General features: G+C 49.7%; 1 protein-coding gene across 5 annotated transcripts in view; it reads left to right on the top strand.

The window, feature by feature from the left end:
- LOC147111529 (cilium assembly protein DZIP1-like) overlaps positions 1–19,161 on the top strand; it is a 580,724-nt gene that overhangs the window by 164,110 nt on the left and 397,453 nt on the right. For all 5 annotated transcript variants that reach the window (XM_085998574.1, XM_085998576.1, XM_085998575.1 and 2 more), the window contains exon 6: positions 9,789–9,950. In XM_085998574.1, coding sequence (XP_085854700.1) covers positions 9,789–9,950 — 162 coding nt within the window. The remainder of the gene's footprint in view (positions 1–9,788; positions 9,951–19,161) is intronic.

The raw sequence follows: 19,161 nt of genomic DNA, 5'->3' as shown, positions 1-19,161 counted from the left end.
TTGGCAGTGTTTTGATAGCTTTCTTAATTCGGTGAGGTAATCAGCGTTACTTTCATCCTTGTGTTGATTTCTCTTGAAGAATTTGAATCGTTCCGCTATCAGCAGCGGTGTTGGGTTTATGTGCTCCTGTAGGGTATCAATAATTTCTTTAAAATTCTTGTCCTTTGATTTGGCTGGAGTGATTAAATTTTGTAACAGCCCGTATGTCTTTGCGCCCATTAGATTTAGCAGTACTGAAGCTTTTTTTTCACCTTCTATTCCATTTGCGGTGCAATATACCTCCAATCTTTCCACATATGTGGTCCAATCCTCTATCTCGTTATCAAAAGCATCAATATTGCCAGACTTAGGCATCCTAGAAATAAAATGGCGCTTCCTGTGCTTTTCTTTCTTTTCTGCAGAAAAGATATGGCGCTTCCCCACCGCTGCTGCCAATGACAACGCTGTTTCCCGCGGTTTCCGTTCTTTTTATTTATTTATTTACAGTTGGAGAGTCGTTCCCGCCGGACTCTCTCTCTAGGTCTGAACGCCGACCTGCTTGCAGCGCCGGCCGTCTCCCGAGTGCTCCCTCCCCGTCTGTTACTGCTTGCCTCCGCTTTCGCTGCTTGGCCTAGCAGTAGAGCCAGCCGCTGGAGCCCCAGCCCGACGCCCAGGAAGGATTATTGCAGTACCTGCCACCAGCTTGGCTACCTGTGAAACCACAGCTTTTTCTTTTTCTTGATTTTTCTTCAACTTTGGACGCCAGAGGAATCGATGTCCTTGAGGTGCTGCCGAATTGCAGGTAAGTCCGTTTCCAATTCGTCGCCACTGTTGTGTCTGTGTGTTGATAGAGACACTGAAGACAGGAGTTGGTTTCATAGGTGTTTACTAAACAAAGTCTGGAGGGGAACTAACTGATACAACACAATATACAGGCTTATATAGCCCGAGTGGCCATTACCGGCATTACAGTACACCTGGGGCTCTTAAAGGCACATACACTACAATTTGCGCCTGGCGCTAAACTTTGCGCACCGCCAATACTAGCGCCCCAAATGGGGCGATACCGAATTTCTCCCCCCTGATGTCCCTCCTCATCCCTCTGCGCACATATTCCCATATTTCTCACTGGCTGCGCTCCCTCCGCCGTAGATCCTGGAGCGTGAGGTGGCAGCCCCCGTTAATGTTGTGAAGTTTCGCAGTTTGAATCTTTGAGCAATAAATGTAGCTACTTTGCACTTGCCAGAAGACTGCTGATGCAAAAGAAGCTTGAAATTACTCATACAAATTGTTCCACTGGGTGAAACTGACAAGAAACCACTGAAACTACCTGCCCTGACAGCTGCGAGTGATTACTGCTGATGCCTTTAAATAATGTCACTGGAGCCGGCTTCCTGCAGCTGCACACCAGCTCTCCCTGTTGCTGTCTGGTCGAGGCACTAAGGTAAGTGGCGACAATGAGTTTTCCAGATCGGCCGCCCAGTGTGACGTCACGGTCTGCCTGGCGTTGACGTCCTCGGTGCAACAAGGGGGCTGGATTTGCCGTGTGGCGCTGGATTCGTCTCACCCTGCGCTACTGCATCAGCGCCCCGTTACCGCCATCTGCAGTCGCTAATGTGGGGGGCTACTGAATCTTAGCCCCTCATTCTTTTTGCAATTACATTTCATAGTTTTACATTTTTTCAACATGAGTTGATGTATACTGACTGTATATCACAGAACACTGAAGCTAGGACACGAGACTGCCAATCTTTGTACAGGAAACTTTGTTATATCCGGCACCGACGGGACCGAGTTGTTGCCGATCTATCAAAACTGCCGGACATACAAAGTTAATGTTGAAGCATACAGAGATTTTCATCTCCGTATCTGACAACAAACACTGTTGATTAGCAACAGCTTCAAACAGTCGGCCCGTACCTTGGAAGCATCTCTGTAGCTTAGCAACAGCTTCAGAGAGACTTTCCAAAGCCTGACTGTTGGAAAAAAAAGCCACGAGAAGAAAAACAACCGAACAGAACGGCTCCTGATTTCTGCCGGTAGATCGAGGTTTCCGGACAAAGAACCTCCGGATAAACCAAAGTCTCCTGTACTTGTTCCATAGAATGGATTTCAGATAAATATTTATTGGTCTCCTTGCTGGTTATACATCACCGTTAATATTCTATTAAAATTCTTAATTTAAATGAGCACAAATGCAATATTAGAAAATCAGCAAAAGCTGACCAGCAACTTAAAAAATAATTGACAGTCGTAAGTGAGCCGTCAACTCAAAAACAGCCCTAAGTATAGGCCAATCTGTGAAAACAAGTAGTTATACTGGCTCATTTTTATCAGCAAATGCAGACAATTGTCACAACGGGCAGGATTTTCCCTGCAGAGGCGGGATGGCGGCGGGAGAGGTGGTTGGTGAATTCCGGTGCCGCTCCCGTCTGTAGCCGCTCTCTAAAAATGATAATTTTCTGTAGATTGGCCTTGTTCAGCCTGCCCTGTGGGGTTCCCGGACAGTTAATAGGAGGCAGGTCTGATGACATCATCTGATGATGCGTCAGCAGCCGGTTTCCTTACAGGGACCATGTCCACATAGATTTTGACAGTTCTGCTGTCAGTGTTCTGCAGCATTGAGGTGCTGCAAACACTGACAAGCACTGCACAAAGGTGCACGGCTGCACCGAGACTCATGCATGACTCCTTCCATATGCTTATGGTGTGAGTCACAGCACACAGGGGCGGAAGAGACCTCCCCAGGTCACCATTGCAGCCTGGTTGCACTTTGCACAGGAGGGCAAAAGCAGTGATGTCGTCAGGAGGACCAGGCTTCAGTGACGCAAGCCTTTCAATGATCTCAGTAGATCACATAATGTTACTGCAAAGCCACACTCAACCTCATCCTGCTATGCCACTCGTCACATACCCATCACTCTGCCTTCCCTACCCTACTCCTGCACATCCTTACATCAACTTACCTTGCACCTCCACCCATCCCTCTCTATCTACATTATCACTTCCCCATCTCACTAGCCACCCCTCACACTGACCCTCATCCTAGTCCAATCATACCAACTAACAACACACAAGGGTAGGCACTTGGATACTTGGATGTGTTCTGCAATGTTCATGTAAATTTTCTGTTAATATATTCTCAAACATTAAAATCTTTATTTTGAACACTTTGCCTTATTGTACAGATCTGTGTTCACCTTTGGAAGTGTCCTTGTGAGTTGCAGTGAATGGTTAGATATAACGGTACCCCTGCAATGGTGATCAGTGTGAAAGGAATGGCTTAGTCATTGTAGGAATGTGTTATGGTGCTGGTGTGGGGCGGTGTTAACCTAGTGCATCATGTGGTAGCCAGTGTGTACAGCATCAAGTGAAATAAATCTGGATCTGGCGATGCCATCGCTGGCCTCCCAGACAGCAATGTGGTCGGGTGCTGATGCCCTGTGTCCTGTGCAGCATCAGGTGATTGTGGAGAAGGTTGGTATTGTTGTTGGTGTGCCTGGTGATGTTGGTGTTGGGACTGATCGTGGAGTGATTCTGAGGACCAAGGTGAAATTTTTTCAAGGACACCGATGTTGCTGGAATAGATGGCAGCTGAAGTTGAGATGGCAGAAGTGATCTGTCAATGATAAGAGAGCTTGCTCCAAGGAGGTGACAGTGCATATAGAGTTAACACCACACACTTGCAGCCTCCAGACAGATCAAATGTGTCATCCAAATCCTGAAATCAGACAGCTCTGATATTTGAAGGTGAACAGATGCGAGAGTTCAGCTTTTCTCCTGCAGTTGCAGCTGTGAACTATGCAGCTTGCTGCTACTCCCGACATACGTGATCTCCGAACATCGTGAAACCCATTTAAAATGTGGGAAAATAGGAAAAGGCTGTCCAAATAGCAATTAACAAGCACTTAACAAGGAGTTACGTGTCTTAAATCTCTCACCCGTCGCTTGGTGCCGGGTCTGTTCTGAGATCCCGCCTCCGTGTGAGTTTCAACTCACACGGAGGCGGGATCGCGGCGGGTTGACAACGCGCCGTCAAATATTTTGAATTTAACAGCTAACCCGCCCTCTGAGCGCCGGCAAAATCGCGTCCAACCTGTGAAATACTGACTGTTGGTATATATGCTATCCATCATTCAAAGTCGTAGTGAAAACAGTTTAAAACAATAGTACCCATTGATTTAGTGGAGGAAATGTCATTACTGCCATGGATGCTGAGGTAGCACTACCTCCATAGCTGACTGTCACTTTTTCTTGCTCTCCAATAAGACAAAATCTTGCTCTCCAGTGAGAGTACTAGGAACAGCCTAGGTACTCTCATGGTCAATGCTGATTTTGCTGATACTCACTGGGATGACTGTGGGGCACCATGATTGACCTAATTTGTCCGTGGGTAAGGGAGGGCTCTTTGTCTGTGTCTCTGCCGTTTCTTGATCTCTCTGCTATTTCTCTTTCTGCTGTTTCTGTAGCAGGACTTGCTGAATTAGGAACATTGGATCAAGAGTAGATTATTCAGCTCCTCGACTCTGTTCCACCATTCAGTTAGATCATGGCTAATCAGTACATCAACTCCAATTACCCATTTTTGATCCATATCCTTTGATACTCTTGCCTAATAAAATCTGTCGATCTTAGTCTTGAAAATTTCAATTAACCTAGCATCCACAGCCATAAACTGTATGGGGGAAAAATTGAGTCGCGCCCCCTTTGGGGCGCTAACTTCGCCTTTAGCGCCCCGGAAAAATTAGGGCCCCCGCGGCCGAAATTCATCGGTAGCGTCCCAAGATGGGAGCGGGGCGCTACTGGAAGCGCCCCGCCTCCTCCTTGGGGCACTGCGAGGGAATATCGTGGAGTATGGTGCTGCGGCACATCATGCCATGGTACTGCAGGCCTTCCTCCCCTTCTTAAAGGGGAGGGGCCTTGCGCAGCGTGACCTGGGGCCCAGCTGGGCCACCAGGGACTGGAGTGCCGGCAAAAGAGCCTGTCACTCAAGAGGAGTGCCGGGCTCACGGAATGCAGCTGGCACTCTGCGGGGGGGCTGGTCAGGAGGCCGGGGCGGCAACGGGGGCAGGTGCTGGCAGGCGGCCAGAAACAAAATTGGCCACCTGGCACCTCGCCTTTAATTAGCGCCGCCTCGGCCTCAGGTAGGCCCCCCTGACCCTGTCAGACATAGCGTCCGGCGGTAAGTCAGGGGCGCTACCAAAGATCATGGCTGGGGCGCTGCGCATGGCGATCATGTCATCGCTGGCGGCATAGCACTGCGGGTCACTAACGGTTACCGCTGCCGCTAACCTCTCGCTGAAATTTGCGGGAGGTGTTGGCGGCGCCGTGCCCGGATGCTAGTTGCTTTGCGCCCCGTCAGGGTGCTAACGGGAGGCGCAAAGCAACTGAATTTTCCCCCCTATGGCCTAGAAATTCGGTTGGTTGCGCCAGCGATTAGCGCCTAAAGAGCCCGAGATTTGGGGCGTTACCCAATTTTTGGACGTGCGCAGTGATCCCAGCGCATCCTGCCATATTGAGTAGCCTGTTAGCGCCGGTGTTAAGTCTTTGCGCCCGCAAGCGCGCGCAGCCAGATCATGACGTCATTTCATTGTGCAATGCCTTTTTGGCGCCCCGTACCGGAAATTCAGTGGTGCCCCCCTCCGTTTCGCCTGGCGCTATTAATGACAGTTGGATGGAACGTTACCAGGTCCTTCTCGGACTCGGGGGGCGCTCTTTAAAGGGGACAGCACTAGTATAAAAGCGGCAGCCATTTGGCCTGGCCATCCTGCTCGCTGCTGGAGAGAGTTGCAGACCTTCAGTTACAGAGAGTTGTTCTTATTGAGCCAGAGGAACCATGGGACCTTCAGCCCTGTCCAGAACAGTTGGATCCAGAAAGCTGACTGCATCTTTCTTGTCGGCAAGAATAATGGGAGCTGCTTTGGAGGGGAACGTCATCCTGGCTGAACAACTGGCAAGGGCACAGAGATGGAGGGAGAGAGGGCCGGGATTGGCCAGAAGGAGGAGGGCCAATGGACGTTGCCAAATCCGACCATACGCTGCCAGGGTTTTCAGGCAGCAGGTCTCGTACCTTACCATGTCGGAGGAGCAGTGTCTGCGAAGGCTCAGATTTGGTAAGGATGTTGTGACTGAGCTGTGCCACCTGCTTGCTGGGGATCTGCAGCCGCGGATATGATGCAGGACCTCTCTGTCGGTGGCCGTGAAAGTCACTCAGCAACTGGGGACATATCAAATATCTCAATTTGCGGTGCATTGCTGCATCCGGCAAGTGACAGCTGCCCTCTACAGAAGGAGGCGCGAATTAATCACCTTCCCTGTGACCTTGGAGAAGCAAGGGGAGTGTGCGCAGGGCTTCGCGGCTATTGCGGACTTCCTCATGGTGCAGGGGGCCATTGATTGCACACACGTGGCTTTGCGGGCGCCATTACAGAATCCGAAGGAGTTCCGTAACCGCAAGGGGTTCCACTCCCTTAATGTGCAGCTGGTTTGTGATCACCGGCAGATGATCATGGCGGTGAACGCACAATTCCCTGGCAGCAGCCATGACGCGTTCATCCTGCGGCAGACCTCAGTGGCTGACCTTTTTGAGGCCCCGGCTCACCCACGAGGCTGGCTTCTGGGCGACAAGGGCTATCCTCTCTGCCCATGGCTCATGACCCCGCTCCGTTTGCCCAGCACCCCGGCAGAAGAGCATTACAACAGCAGCCATCAGGCCACCAGGAACATTGTGGAGCACACAATTGGTGTGCTGAAGCAGCGTTTCCGTTGTCTAGACCGTTCGGGGGGCGCCCTACAGTACTCGCCGGAGCATGTGGCGCGCATCGTTGTTGTCTGCTGCATGCTCCACAACCTGGCCATTCGACGCACCCAGCTAATGCCAGCTGACCCTCAAGGTCCAGCAGAGCAGGCGGACGAGGAGGAGGAGGAGGAGCATGCAGGCGAGGAGGATCAGGAGGAGGAGGAGGAGGAAGATGGGAGGGCTCCAGAAACTGGAAGGGCTGTTCGGCAGAGGCTCATAAGGACTCGGTTCTAGGCCCCTCGGACGGAATGGTGGCTGTGATTCGAACAGCGCCCTCTGGTTCGCAGTAAGCCTATGAAGGCCTCGATGATTGTAAATAGTGTACAGCTTGATTGTAAATAAAAAGTTTTCTTTATTTTCAAACAAGTGCTTCCTTCCAGCATGACAACGTAATGGTAACAGAAATCATAACTAACAAACTAACAGATAACTGTCTGGCAACCTGGTGAAACTAACCAAAACATAACAAACAAACACAGCAGGTGTGAACGGCCTTAAATCCGGAAAAAGACACGTCTTAGCACCTCCCTCTACTGGTGACCCCTTGATGGAGACCGACTCCTCTTACGAGGTCAGCCCCTTCCCTCCCTGCAGCTCCTCCGTAATTGGACCCCAGTGGCTGCGTCAAGGCTGGGGGACGCCTGCTGAGTGTCCGGAAGCACTGAAGCCCCTGAAGGACGGCCTGGACGACCTCTGGGCTTGGAGGGCCCTCAAGCAGGCTGCTCCAACTGGGCATGTCTGCAAGCACTCTGCCGCGCAGGTAGTGGCAGCTGCACTGCTGACGTGCCAGCGGTGGCATCAGGGCTGCTCACATGCAGAGAGAGGACACCTGCACCGTGGTCGGCCAACACACTAGCACTCTGACGGGGCCGCACCGGATCATCCGCCACAATCGACTGCTCCACAGATTCATGGCCTGCTGTGGTGCTGCAAGGGCCTGGGGTGATCCTGCCTGATGCAGCTAGGGTGGCAGCAGAGAGTGTTCGCGTGGCCTCAATTTGCGTGTGGACGAGGCCAGCAAGTGACTGCGTGGCAGCAGTGAGGACCTGTGTGGCAAGTGCCAGTGCTTTGGACAAGCCCCGGACAGACCTTTCCACTGCCTCGGACAAGCCCTGGACAGACCTTTCCATTGCTGGACCAAAGCCCTGGACAGACCTTTCCATTGCTGCCCCGAAGCCCTGGACAGTCCTTTCCATTGCTGCCCCAAAGTGCAGCACACTTTGCCAGTGTGTCGATCGACTCAGGCATCCTCCCCACTGCAGCCATAAGCTCAGTGTGCCTGAGCCGGGCCTGGGCGCTCATTTCGGCAAGACTACGCACCTCCTCTGCACTCTGTGCAGCAGTCATGGTGGCCTGCCTCGCCCTCCGGGGAGACGGCCCCTGAGCGTCCCTACCCCCGCGCGTTGCTGCAGGCCGCTGGTTCCTGCAACTGGCTCCTCATCAGAGCCGCCCCCCCCTCCCTTCAAGGGAACTACTATCCCCAGTCTCCACATGCGGTGGCTCCCCTGAGGCTGGCACGGATGGTCCGGCTTCCTCCTGGTCGTCGCCTCCGGAGGCACTGGCACTGGCAGCTTGAGGGGCCGGCTCCCGAGCTGGTGATGCAGCATCTGAAAGCAGGGAGATTGAAGAGTGGCTTTAGCAAAAGGACAGTTTGGCAGCAAGGGATGCAACAGTGCGGCAACGCTATGACATGGGTCCACATTGAGAAAGCATGCTGGCGGGGGAAACAACTGGAAGGTGACAGCTGTAATAGTTGAGAACCTTACCATCGCTGTGGACAATGGGGTCGGCAGCTGCAGTGGTGACAGGACCACTCAGACGTCCTCCCACAATCTGGTGGACTCTCTCCTCGAGATCCGTCAGAGGCTCCTTATGGTTTCTCGCCAGCTTGGCCTGCAGGGCAAAGGATGAGAAGTGATGTTACATGATGCCCTGGGTTATGATCTCATGCCCCCCATGGTGAAACAGCCCTTACATGATGCCCTGGGTTATCATCTCATGCCCCCCATGGTGGAACAGCCCTTACATGATGCCCTGGGTTATCATCTCATGCCCCCCATGGTGGAACAGCCCTTACATGATGCCCTGGGTTATCATCTCATGCCCCCCCATGGTGGAACAGCCCTTACATGATGCCCTGAGTCAAATGTGCACGTGTGTGACCAGAAAGGGCCATGGGTGCTTGCTGACAGATGGCCAGTGGGGCATAGCGCACCCTGTAGCCATAAAGTCAGGTGCTAATGGAGGGATGCATAAGTTTACATTAACTCCACTCACCCTCACGACCTGAGTGAGGTCGTTGAATTTCTTCCTGCACTGCACAGGGCTCCTGGTCGCCATGCTGCTGGAGTTGACCCTCTGAGAAACATTCCTCCAAGCTCGTCGGTAGTCTTTATGATTAGGCCTCCTGCCATGGTCGGGGTAGAGGACATCTCGCCGGCGCTGCACTGCGGACACCAATTCCTCCAGAGACTCATTGGTGAAGCGCTCTGCTCTCTGCCTCACCCTCTCCATATGCTCCAAGTTTTTTGCGCCAGAGAAGGGCCTGCGCCGATTTGCAGGCCTACAAGGCGCAGACTGTGGATGCTGGAGCTGCCTGACCCACTCCTTTAAGAGCTGGCCGGCGCCTGGAAGTCTCGTGGTGATGGGTAATTGAGAGCACCTGCGCTGCGGCTGGACGCCCCGATATTGGGTTGCGCCGGCATGTTAGCGCCTTAGGTGCCCCGTGTAACGCCTGAACTCGCGCCTCTATCACCTTTGGGGCGCTGCAACCCAATATCGCACGAGGTGTCAATAAGTTGCGTCTGGCTATAAAATTTGCGCTCCGCCAATTCTAACGCCCCAAGCAGGGCTATACCCAATTTCTAGGCCGATGTGTTTTCTGTAATACATTTGTTCTGAGAATTGTGCTATTACCATGGGGAGGGTTCTGCCATCTTTGAAGTGAACAAAATACCGTTACACACACATTTTGCATTTTACAGACTTAATGATGCCTGATTTATTTTAGGAACTTGAAAATAGAACAATGAAAGAAGAAGAAACAGCAAAAAACTTTGAAAGATGGAAGGAGGAAGAAAAAAAGAAGCTGAGCAGTGAGATGGAGAAAATGAAAGAAATGTTTGTTGAAGAGTTTAAAGAAATGACCAAAAAGAATGCTGCATTGGAAACAGTAAGTAAACATGTAGGCCCATAATACTATACATTTTGTATTGATACAGAACTCTATTTTTCCAAACACAATTGCTCAGAGCTATTTTTCCCCCCTTAATGGAGTGTGATACCAAGCTGCAGCATGATTCAAGTCTGTTGGCTTCATGCTGCTTTAAGCAGGTGTCATTTTCAAATGGTTACCCTTTGTATAACTGCGTCCAGAGCTGCATGTTGACAAGAGATTCACTTTAGATTGATTGGATATAAATAATTTTTTTGTACTTATGTAGAACGAACAACTTGATAGATTTGAATACCAAATATCCCTGGTTAATGGCAGAGCATGGTCTTTATTCTTATTTTGTTTTACTTGCCTAATAACTACTTAATTGGTTTGGCTAATATTTCTCCCTCAACTAACACTATCAAAAACAGTTTAAGTTGTCATTAATCTCATTCCTGTTTGGGGGAATCTTGCTTTGTGCCAAATAACTATCTCACTTGCCTACATAACAGCCACTGCATTTCAAAGTAAGTTATTGGCCTAGAAATTGGTTCTCGTCGGCCTATTGGTACGAATTTGGCACAGGGAACAATCTCTGCACAGGAACAGATCAGCTCGAGCCGCACCCAATAGTGGACCTCAGGCCTCATTTAAATTATACCGGTAACCTGCGGGCACATGCTGGACGTACCCAGACAGCTCGCCAGCAAATTGGAATTGAATTTTGGGCCGCTGTGTCGCCACCTGTGGCCATCTGGTAGATCCTGAGAGGGGCGATCGGGAGGGAGGAGCGAGGGAGCGATTGTGATTGAGAGGGGCGATTGGCAGAGGGGTGAAGCGATCGGGACGGGGGAGGCAATAAAGAGAGGGCGAAGTAATTGGAAAGGGGCCGAGTGGGAAACGGCAACAATCTTAGGAACTACAATGTACAGTGAGTGCTTTTGTATGTATCTGAGACACTCAGGTAAGTATTTTTAAACAAATTTACCTTGTTGCTCACGGCCTCCAGTGGCTCCTTTAAGAACTGTTGGTTGTCCGCATGCAGACCATGCTTTCCTGAACGTAGCTAGCAGTTTTGCAAAGGGGGGCCTGAAACAGGTGTTTGGCCCCTTGTTACTTATGCAAAGGGCCTAACGCCTGTTTTAGGCGTGGGCTCTGGACACACCTTTTTCTGCCTGCATCAATATGGCGGATGGCGCACTTCCAGTGCGAAATGTGCACACGCGTGCCACTTGCTGTATTGGAAGCTTAGTGGCTTTAGGCCATTGTATGTAAAGTGCTTTTGGATGTATCTGGGACATGATAAACACACTGTTTGAATGGAAGTCTTTATACATTATAGATTTAAGAAATTTAATGAGGTATATCGTAAAAGAATGGGAATAAAAACTTATTGTTAGTTTGTAAATCGAAGGTAAGGCAAAGATAGCACCAACTATTTTTTCTTTCATCATATGAGGCAAATCATGACTCTATGAAATCTGATAACTTGCAATTGATGATGTTATTTAAAGTAGTGTCACTTGGGTTTTTTTCTTATGCATGTCAAGCAACTTAGTAAGATTTTTTTATTATAGGCATTTGTATATTAAATTTGCAAAATATTCTCTCTCTCTCTCTCTCTCTCTCTCCCTTTCTCTTCCCCTCTCCCCCTTCCCACCAGTTAGCCAGACCTACTTGGGGACATTAGGAGCATTACATTAGGATCAGATCAGCCATGATATTATTGAATGGCGGAGCAGGCTCGAGGGGCCGATTGGCCTACTCCTGCTCCTATTTCTTATGTTCTTATGTACATACAGCCCCAGCACTCTAGGCTAGGTACCAGGAATTGGATCAGACAGGATTCTTGCTTGTGATTGCTGTTCTTGCTTGAAAATGCATGAGTGAGGGCAGGATTTTCCTCAGCTGTGATCAATGTTCCCTCTAATTTTATTTGGGTGTGCAGCCCTTTTAACGGTCTGTGGGGCCCATTCAAATTCTCGGTTTTTCCCAATTTAAAGCTGCACAGTGGCTTGCGTGGGACCTGCAGACTGCGGCTGCGCAGTTTAACGGAAACGTTGGCTGTGATGCCCCCCACCAATCAAATAGCCAGCAGCTGTTATCAAAACTTGTACATGAAAAATGGTCACTTGGGAGAAGCACTAAGGGCAACTTGTGGTCAAGGGAATCATAACCGAGTATTAATCAGCAACTTCAACAGAGGAGGGTAGAAGTTTGGAAGGGGAGAAGAAAAATGTTCTAAGCTCACTAAACATATCTTCAGATTTTCACCAAAGTAATTCCTTTAAAAGTGAGCATGCTAGGAAATATGCACGCATCAGATTATTTACATAAACAGAATCACAGAATCACAGAAACCCCACAGTGCAGATAGAGGCCATTTCGGCCCATCGAGCCTGCACTGACACATATCCCACCCGATCCCCGTAACCCCTACACCAACACATATCCCACCCTATCCCCGTAACCCCACATATTTAATCCCCCTAACACTAAGGGTCAATTTATCATAGCCAATCAACCTAACCCGCACATCTTTGGACTGTGGGAGGAAACCGGAGCACCCGGAGGAAACCCACGCAAACACGGGGAGAATGTGCAAACTCCACACAGACAGTTACCCGAGGCCGGATTCGAACCCGGGTCCCTGGCGCTGTGAGGCAACAGTGCTAACCAATATGCCACCGTGCAACATTTTATTCTTGACCACTAACTTATGACCTTAATCAATTTTGCTAAACTTAAGAAGGATTCTCTTTCTTTTCATATGACCCAGACTGAAAACGATGACATCATTGTTTATACGAAAATACCATAAGGATGGTCCATCAAGACTGCCCCACACTCATGATGCCTGCAGCATCACGACTAGACATATCCTGCTCTTCAACAGCCATGTAATTTCCTGGGAGAGGCAAAAACCCAGAGCCAAAAATGGAAAAAAAACATGGCAAATTCCTCTCCGGCCCCCTCAAGTAATCAGAACCAGTCTAGGAGATCACATTGACTATGCTTGTGTTAACTGTTAGACCAGTTATGTTTTATATGATGTGAACTCTGCTCCAGCCAAGAACTATTCCAGCTCCCTTTTAAGGCATACAAAGAGTCAGCACACACTACACAAGCCGGCAACGAATTTCAGAGGCCCACTACTCTAGGAAAAAAACAACTGCATAACATATACCCTATTCCTACCCTTGCGCAGTTTAAATGCATGACCGCTGTTCCTCCTCAATCTGTCAAACTGAAATGATCTATCAATCGGTGTGCAATCCTTTCATTATTTTATAAATCTCTATGAGGTCTCCTCTAAGCCTATGCTGCTCTAAAGTAAATAGACCCAGCTATTTAAGCCTGAGCAATTAGGTTCTTTAAGCTGGGAGTCATTCTTGTGGCTCTCTTCTGAACGTTTTCCAAGACCACTATATTGACAATAGAATCATAGAATGGTTACAGCACAGAAGGAGGCCATTCAGCCCATGCGGCTCTCTACAAGAGCACTTCAGCTAGTCCCACTCCCCCGCCCTTTCCCCGTAGCCCTACAAATTTTTTTCCTTCAGGTACTTATCCAATTCCCTTTTGAAAGCCACAATTGAGTCTGCTTCCACCACCCTTTCAGGCAGTGCATTCCAGATCCTAACCACTCGTTGCGTAAAAAAGTTTTTCCTCATGTTGCCTTTGGTTATTTTGCCAATCATCTTAAATCTGTGTCCTCTGGCTCTCGACCCTTCCGCCAATGGGAACAGTTTCTCTCAATCTACTCTGTCTAGACCCCTTATGATTTTGAACACCTCTATCAAATCTCCTCTCAACCTTCTCTGCTCCAAGGAGAACAACCCCAGCTTCTCCAGCCTATCCACGTAACTGAAGTCCCTCATCCCTGGAATCATTCTCGTAACTCTTTTCTGCACCCTCTCTAAGGCCTTCATATCCTTCCTAATGTGTGGTGCCCAGAATTTGACACAATACTCCAGTTGGAGCCGAACCAGTGTTTTATAAAGGTTCATCATAACTTCCTTGCTTTTGACTGTATGCCTTTAATTATGAAGCCCGGTATCCCATATGGTTTTTTAACCGCTTTCTCTACCTGCCCTGCCACCTTCAATGATTTGTGCACATATACCCCCCCAGGACTCTCTGTTCATGCACCCCCTTTAGGATTATACCCTTTAGTTCATAATGCCTCTTCTCGTTCTTCCTACCAAAATGTATCACTTTGCACTTTTTTGCGTTAAATTTCATCTGCCACGTGTCCACCCATTTCACCAGCCTGTCTATGTCTTCTTGAAGTATATCACTATCCTTCTCACTGTTCACTATACTTCCAAGTTTTGTGCCATCTGCAGATTTTGAAATTGTGCCTTGTACTCCCATGTCCAAGTCATTAATATATATCAAGAAAAGCAGTGGTCCTAGTACCGACCCCTGGGGAACACCACTGTATCTTTTCTCTTGAAAAGAGAAGGCTGAGGGGTGACCTAATAGAGGCCTTTAAAATTCTGAAAGGTTTTGATAGAGTCGACACAGAGAGAATGTGGGCAAGAGCATAACTAGAGGCCATCAATATAAGATAGTCACCAAGAAATCCAATACTGAATTCAGAAGAAGCTTCTTTACCCAAAGAGTGGTGAGAATGTGAAACTTGCTACCACAGGGAGTGGTTGAAGCGAAAAGTATAGATGCATTTAAGGGGAGGCTAGACAAGCATATGAGGGAGGAGGGAATAGAGGGTTATCCTGATAGATTTAGATGAGGAAAGACGGGAGGAGGCTCAAGTGGAGCATCAACGCCGGCATGGATTGGTTGGGCCGAATGGCCTGTTTCTGTGCCGTATATCCCATGTAATCCTATGTGTACCTTCCTCCAGTCTGAAAAACATCCGTTCACTACTATATTTCCTGTCACTTAGCCAATTTCATATCCATGCTGCCACTGTCCCTTTTATTTCATGGGCTTCAACTTTGCTGGCAAGCCTATTACAGTATGTGGTACTTTATCAAACGCCTTTTAGACATTCATATGCACCATGTCAACCGCATTGCCCTCATCAACCCTCTCTGTTACCTCAAAAAACTCGATCAAGTTAGTTAAACACAATTTGCCTTTAACAAATCCGTGCTGGCTTTCCTTAATTAATCCACACTTGTCCAAGTGACTGTTAACTTTGTCCCTGATTATCGTTTGTAAAAGCTTCCCCACTACCAAGGTTAAACTGACTGGCCTTTAGTTGCTGGGTTTATCCTTACACCCTTTTTTGAACAAGGGTGTAACATTTATAATTCTCCAGTCCTCTGGCACCATCCCCAGATCTAAGGAGGATTGGAAGATTATGGCCACTACCTCCGTGATTTCTTCCTTCACTTCCCTCAGCGTCCTCAGATGCATCCCATCTGGTCCTGGTGACTTATCTACTTTAAGTACAGCCAGCCTTCCTAGTACCTCCTCTTTTATCAATTGTTATCCTATCCAGTAACTCCTCTACCTCCTCCTTCACTATGTCTATGGCAGCATCTTCTTCCTTGGTGAAGACAGATGCAAAGTACTCATTTAGCACCCCTCCTCTTACTATCCGTTTATTATTTACTAGCTGAAGTGCCCGGCGGTGCCGAGGGATTTTTGAGGGCATGTTGTTGTTGGAAGAGAGAGAGAGAGAGAGAGAGCGACTGGGGGGAAGAGAGAGAGCGACTGGGGGGAAGAGAGAGAGCGACTGGGGGGAAGAGAGAGCGCGACTGGGGGGAAGGGGGGAAGGTGGGGGGGAAGGGGAGGGGAGGAAGGGGAGGGGGGAGGAAGGGGAGGGGGGAGGAGGGGGAGGAGGAAGGGGGAGGAGGAGGGGGGAGGAAGGGGAGGGGGGAGGGGAGGGAGGGGAGAGGGGGGGAAGAGGGGGGAGGGGAGAGGGTGGGAAGAGGGGGGAGTGGAGAGGGGGGGAGAGGAGGGGAGGGGGAGAGGAGGAGGGGAGGGGTGGGGGAGGTGGGGGAAGGAGGGGGGGAGAAAGGGAGGGGGGAGCCAGCAGACTCTCTCCCCTCTGCCGGCGATGGCTCCGCTGAGCTCCGTGCCGGCCCACGCACTGACATGCCAAGCGCAGCGCCCCGGTCAGCCCGAGCCCCGCCCTCCTGAGGCCGGGCCTGAGGCGGCTTGAGACGGCTGATTGCGGCTGGCCGGCCCCAGTTGCCTTGGTAACCCTCCTCCCCTCTCCGCCTCCCGATCTCCAGGACCGGGCCTGAGCGGCTTGAGACGGCCGATTGCGGCTGGCAAGCCCGGTTGCCGGGGTAACCCTCTCTGCTCCCCCTCCCCTCCCGAGCCCCGCCGCCCCCTCCCCACCCCCCCCGCTAACCTGCTCGCTTCCCTCTGGCCGCGCTCTGTGAGGAGCTTGCAGTGAGCCCAGCCAGCCTTTACCAAGATGGCTGGCTGCTGGTTCGGAATCGGGCCCAGCGGGGGGGGTGGGGGTGAGGGGTGGGAGGAGCTTGCCACAAAACAATTGCCTAGGGTCCAGCATGGCTGGCAACAGACGCCCAGGCTTCGAGGCCTACCTGCAAAAACGGGGAAAGGTAGGAAAATTAATGAGATTAGATAAAAGATTTAGAAAGTAATTAACTTTTTTTAAAAACAATATGGCCTAGAAATTCAGTTGCTTGCGCCACCAGTTTGCGCCCAAAGAGGCCACTCAGAGGCTTTAGCGCCACTGGCCACAACCACCGTGATATTTAGCGGGGCGCTAATGGCGGCGTTAGCCTGTAGCGCTGCGCCGCCACCGATGACGTCATCGGTGTGCGCAGCGCCCCGCTACCGCCCCGAACGCCATATTAGGTCGCGCCCGCCTCTTCCGCGCCGGCCGCAAATAGCGACCGGTACACAGGGGCCTACCTGTGGCGGTAGTGGCGCGAGTTAAGGTGGAGGTGCGGCCGGCTGCTTTTTCGGCGGCCGCCTGCCCGCACCTCCATCCCCGGCCTCCTACACCCACCCCCCCCGCGGCATTGCCGGCTGTTTCCCAAGAGCCCGGCACATCTCCTTGGTGCCGGGCTAATTTGCCGGCACTCGCGAGCGGGGATCGCGCTGTTGCAGGCACCTCCCCCTTAACAGTGGGAGGAAGGCCTGCAGTACCGCAGCGGGTGGCGCTGCGGCACTTTGCGCGCCAATATTCAGTTTCAGCACCCCAAGCGGGGCGCGGGAAGCCTTGTTTAACGGCTGGCTTCCATTTGGGGCGCAGAAACTGAATATCCCGATGGTGCAAGTGGCTCCGCGCGCAGCAGCAATTCCGGCGCCCAGGCGAGCTTGGCGCCCCAAAGTGAATTTTTAGCCCAATATGTTTTAAAAGCAACTTTTTTTTTAAAGACGCAGAAAGCGAGAAAAAGAAATGAAAAGTTTGGAATCAAGATGGTGGCGACTCACCTCGGTTCAGAACGATAAGGCCCACCCACACACATTGGTCGACCATCAGGTCACCGACGTCACTCGACTCTAGGAGGGCTCGCCCGCACGCGCCAGGAACCCGCCCTCGCCACGCAGCGATTGGTCGACCGTCGGGTCGCTCGACCGTACGATTGGTCGACCTCGGCATCACTCAATGCTAATGAGCAGATAATGAGCGGAATTTTGAACGTTTTTTGGATACCGCGGGCACAATTTTTGTCTCACCGAAACATAAATACGCTTACAACCATTCTGGAATCGTAAGCTTTCTTTTGATCGAATACACGTGTATGTACGCTCTATAACTTTTGATTGTATAGCCGGACAGAGAGACAGAAAGACAGACAGAGAGACATACCGTTTTATATATATAGATATGCCTATAGAAGACCTTTGAATTCCCTTTTATGTTAGCTGCAATCTATTCTCATACTCTCTCTTTGCCCCTCTTATTTTCTTTTTCACTTCCCCTCTGAACTTTCAATATTCAGCCTGATTCTCACCTTGTATTCTCAACCTGACATCTGTCATACCCGATCTTTTTCTGCTTCATCTTACTCTCTATCTCTATTGTCATCCAGGGAGCTCTGGCTTTGGTTGCCTCACCTTTCCCCCTCATGGGAATGTACCTCGACTGTGTAATGATCAATAACATGTCATTCTATAGTGGACACTAGGTGGAGCCATAGAGCTGTGTAGAGCTGTATAAAAGACTACACTACACAGCTGTATATATATTAAGACTACATTACCCATGAGGCACTAGCTACCCACAAGGCAGCAGTCAAGATGGAAGCCTCTACAGATACTGTACCTAGTCCACATGTGCTCAATAAAGTAACTAGCAAAAGCTAGCTGTGTTCATAATAAGAATGTCTATTTATTAATGAACATAAGATGGTACCAGGGTGGTGAAGATCTGCTGAAAATTGTGAAAAGCGACATGGAGAATTTGAAGCCACCAGAGCGTTTGAAACTCACAGGAAACATCGACTACAATTGGCAGACTCTTAAACAACAATTCGAACTCTACGTTGCAGCCATCGGATTCGGTACGAAGCCAGACGCAAGGAAGATAGCGTTGCTGCTTACGGTTGCAGGCCCACAGGCGATAGAGGTATTTAATACATTTGTATTTAATCCAGTGGAGAACAGAGAAAAATTAGAAGATGTGCTAAAAAAATTTGATGCACATTGCTCTCCCAAAAAGAATGAGACCTATGAAAGATACATCTTCTGTTCTCGGACACAGCAGCAAAATGAGACTTTTGATAGCTTTATAACTGATCTGAAACTGAAAGCACAGACATGTAATTTCTCTGAGCTCAAAGCATCCATGATTCGTGACCAGATTGTGTTTGGTATTCATGATAAAAAAGTCAGGGAACGTCTGTTGAGAGAAACCGAACTAAATTTGGAAAATGCGGTGAAAATATGCCAAGCCAGCGAGCTAGCTCGAAAGCACGCGAAGACTTTCAGTGAAATCAATAATGATGCGATTGTAATGAGTGATAATGCTGCTATCGGTGCTGTGTCCTATAAGGGGAAGAAACATGGGCAGAACAGAAATGAAAAGCAATCGGAGGATGAAATTTTTAATTGTAAACGCTGTGGTTACAAGCACCAGTTAAGACAATGCCCAGCGTTTGGAAAAATGTGCACAAAGTGTAATGGAAAGAATCACTTTGCCAAACAATGCTTTTCAAAAGTAAAAACTAAGAAAGGGCAACGAGTTAATGTAATTGAGGACACTGATTTAAGTGAGACATTTTTTGTGGGAATGGTCTCATGTGACAATATCAAAAAGGATACAGAA

Source organism: Somniosus microcephalus, chromosome 10 (assembly GCF_052327205.1).
Source record: "Somniosus microcephalus isolate GS21.2 chromosome 10, FLI_Smic_1.0, whole genome shotgun sequence".
Taxonomy (NCBI): Eukaryota; Metazoa; Chordata; class Chondrichthyes; order Squaliformes; family Somniosidae; genus Somniosus; species Somniosus microcephalus.
This window is presented reverse-complemented; position numbering and strand designations above follow the sequence as displayed.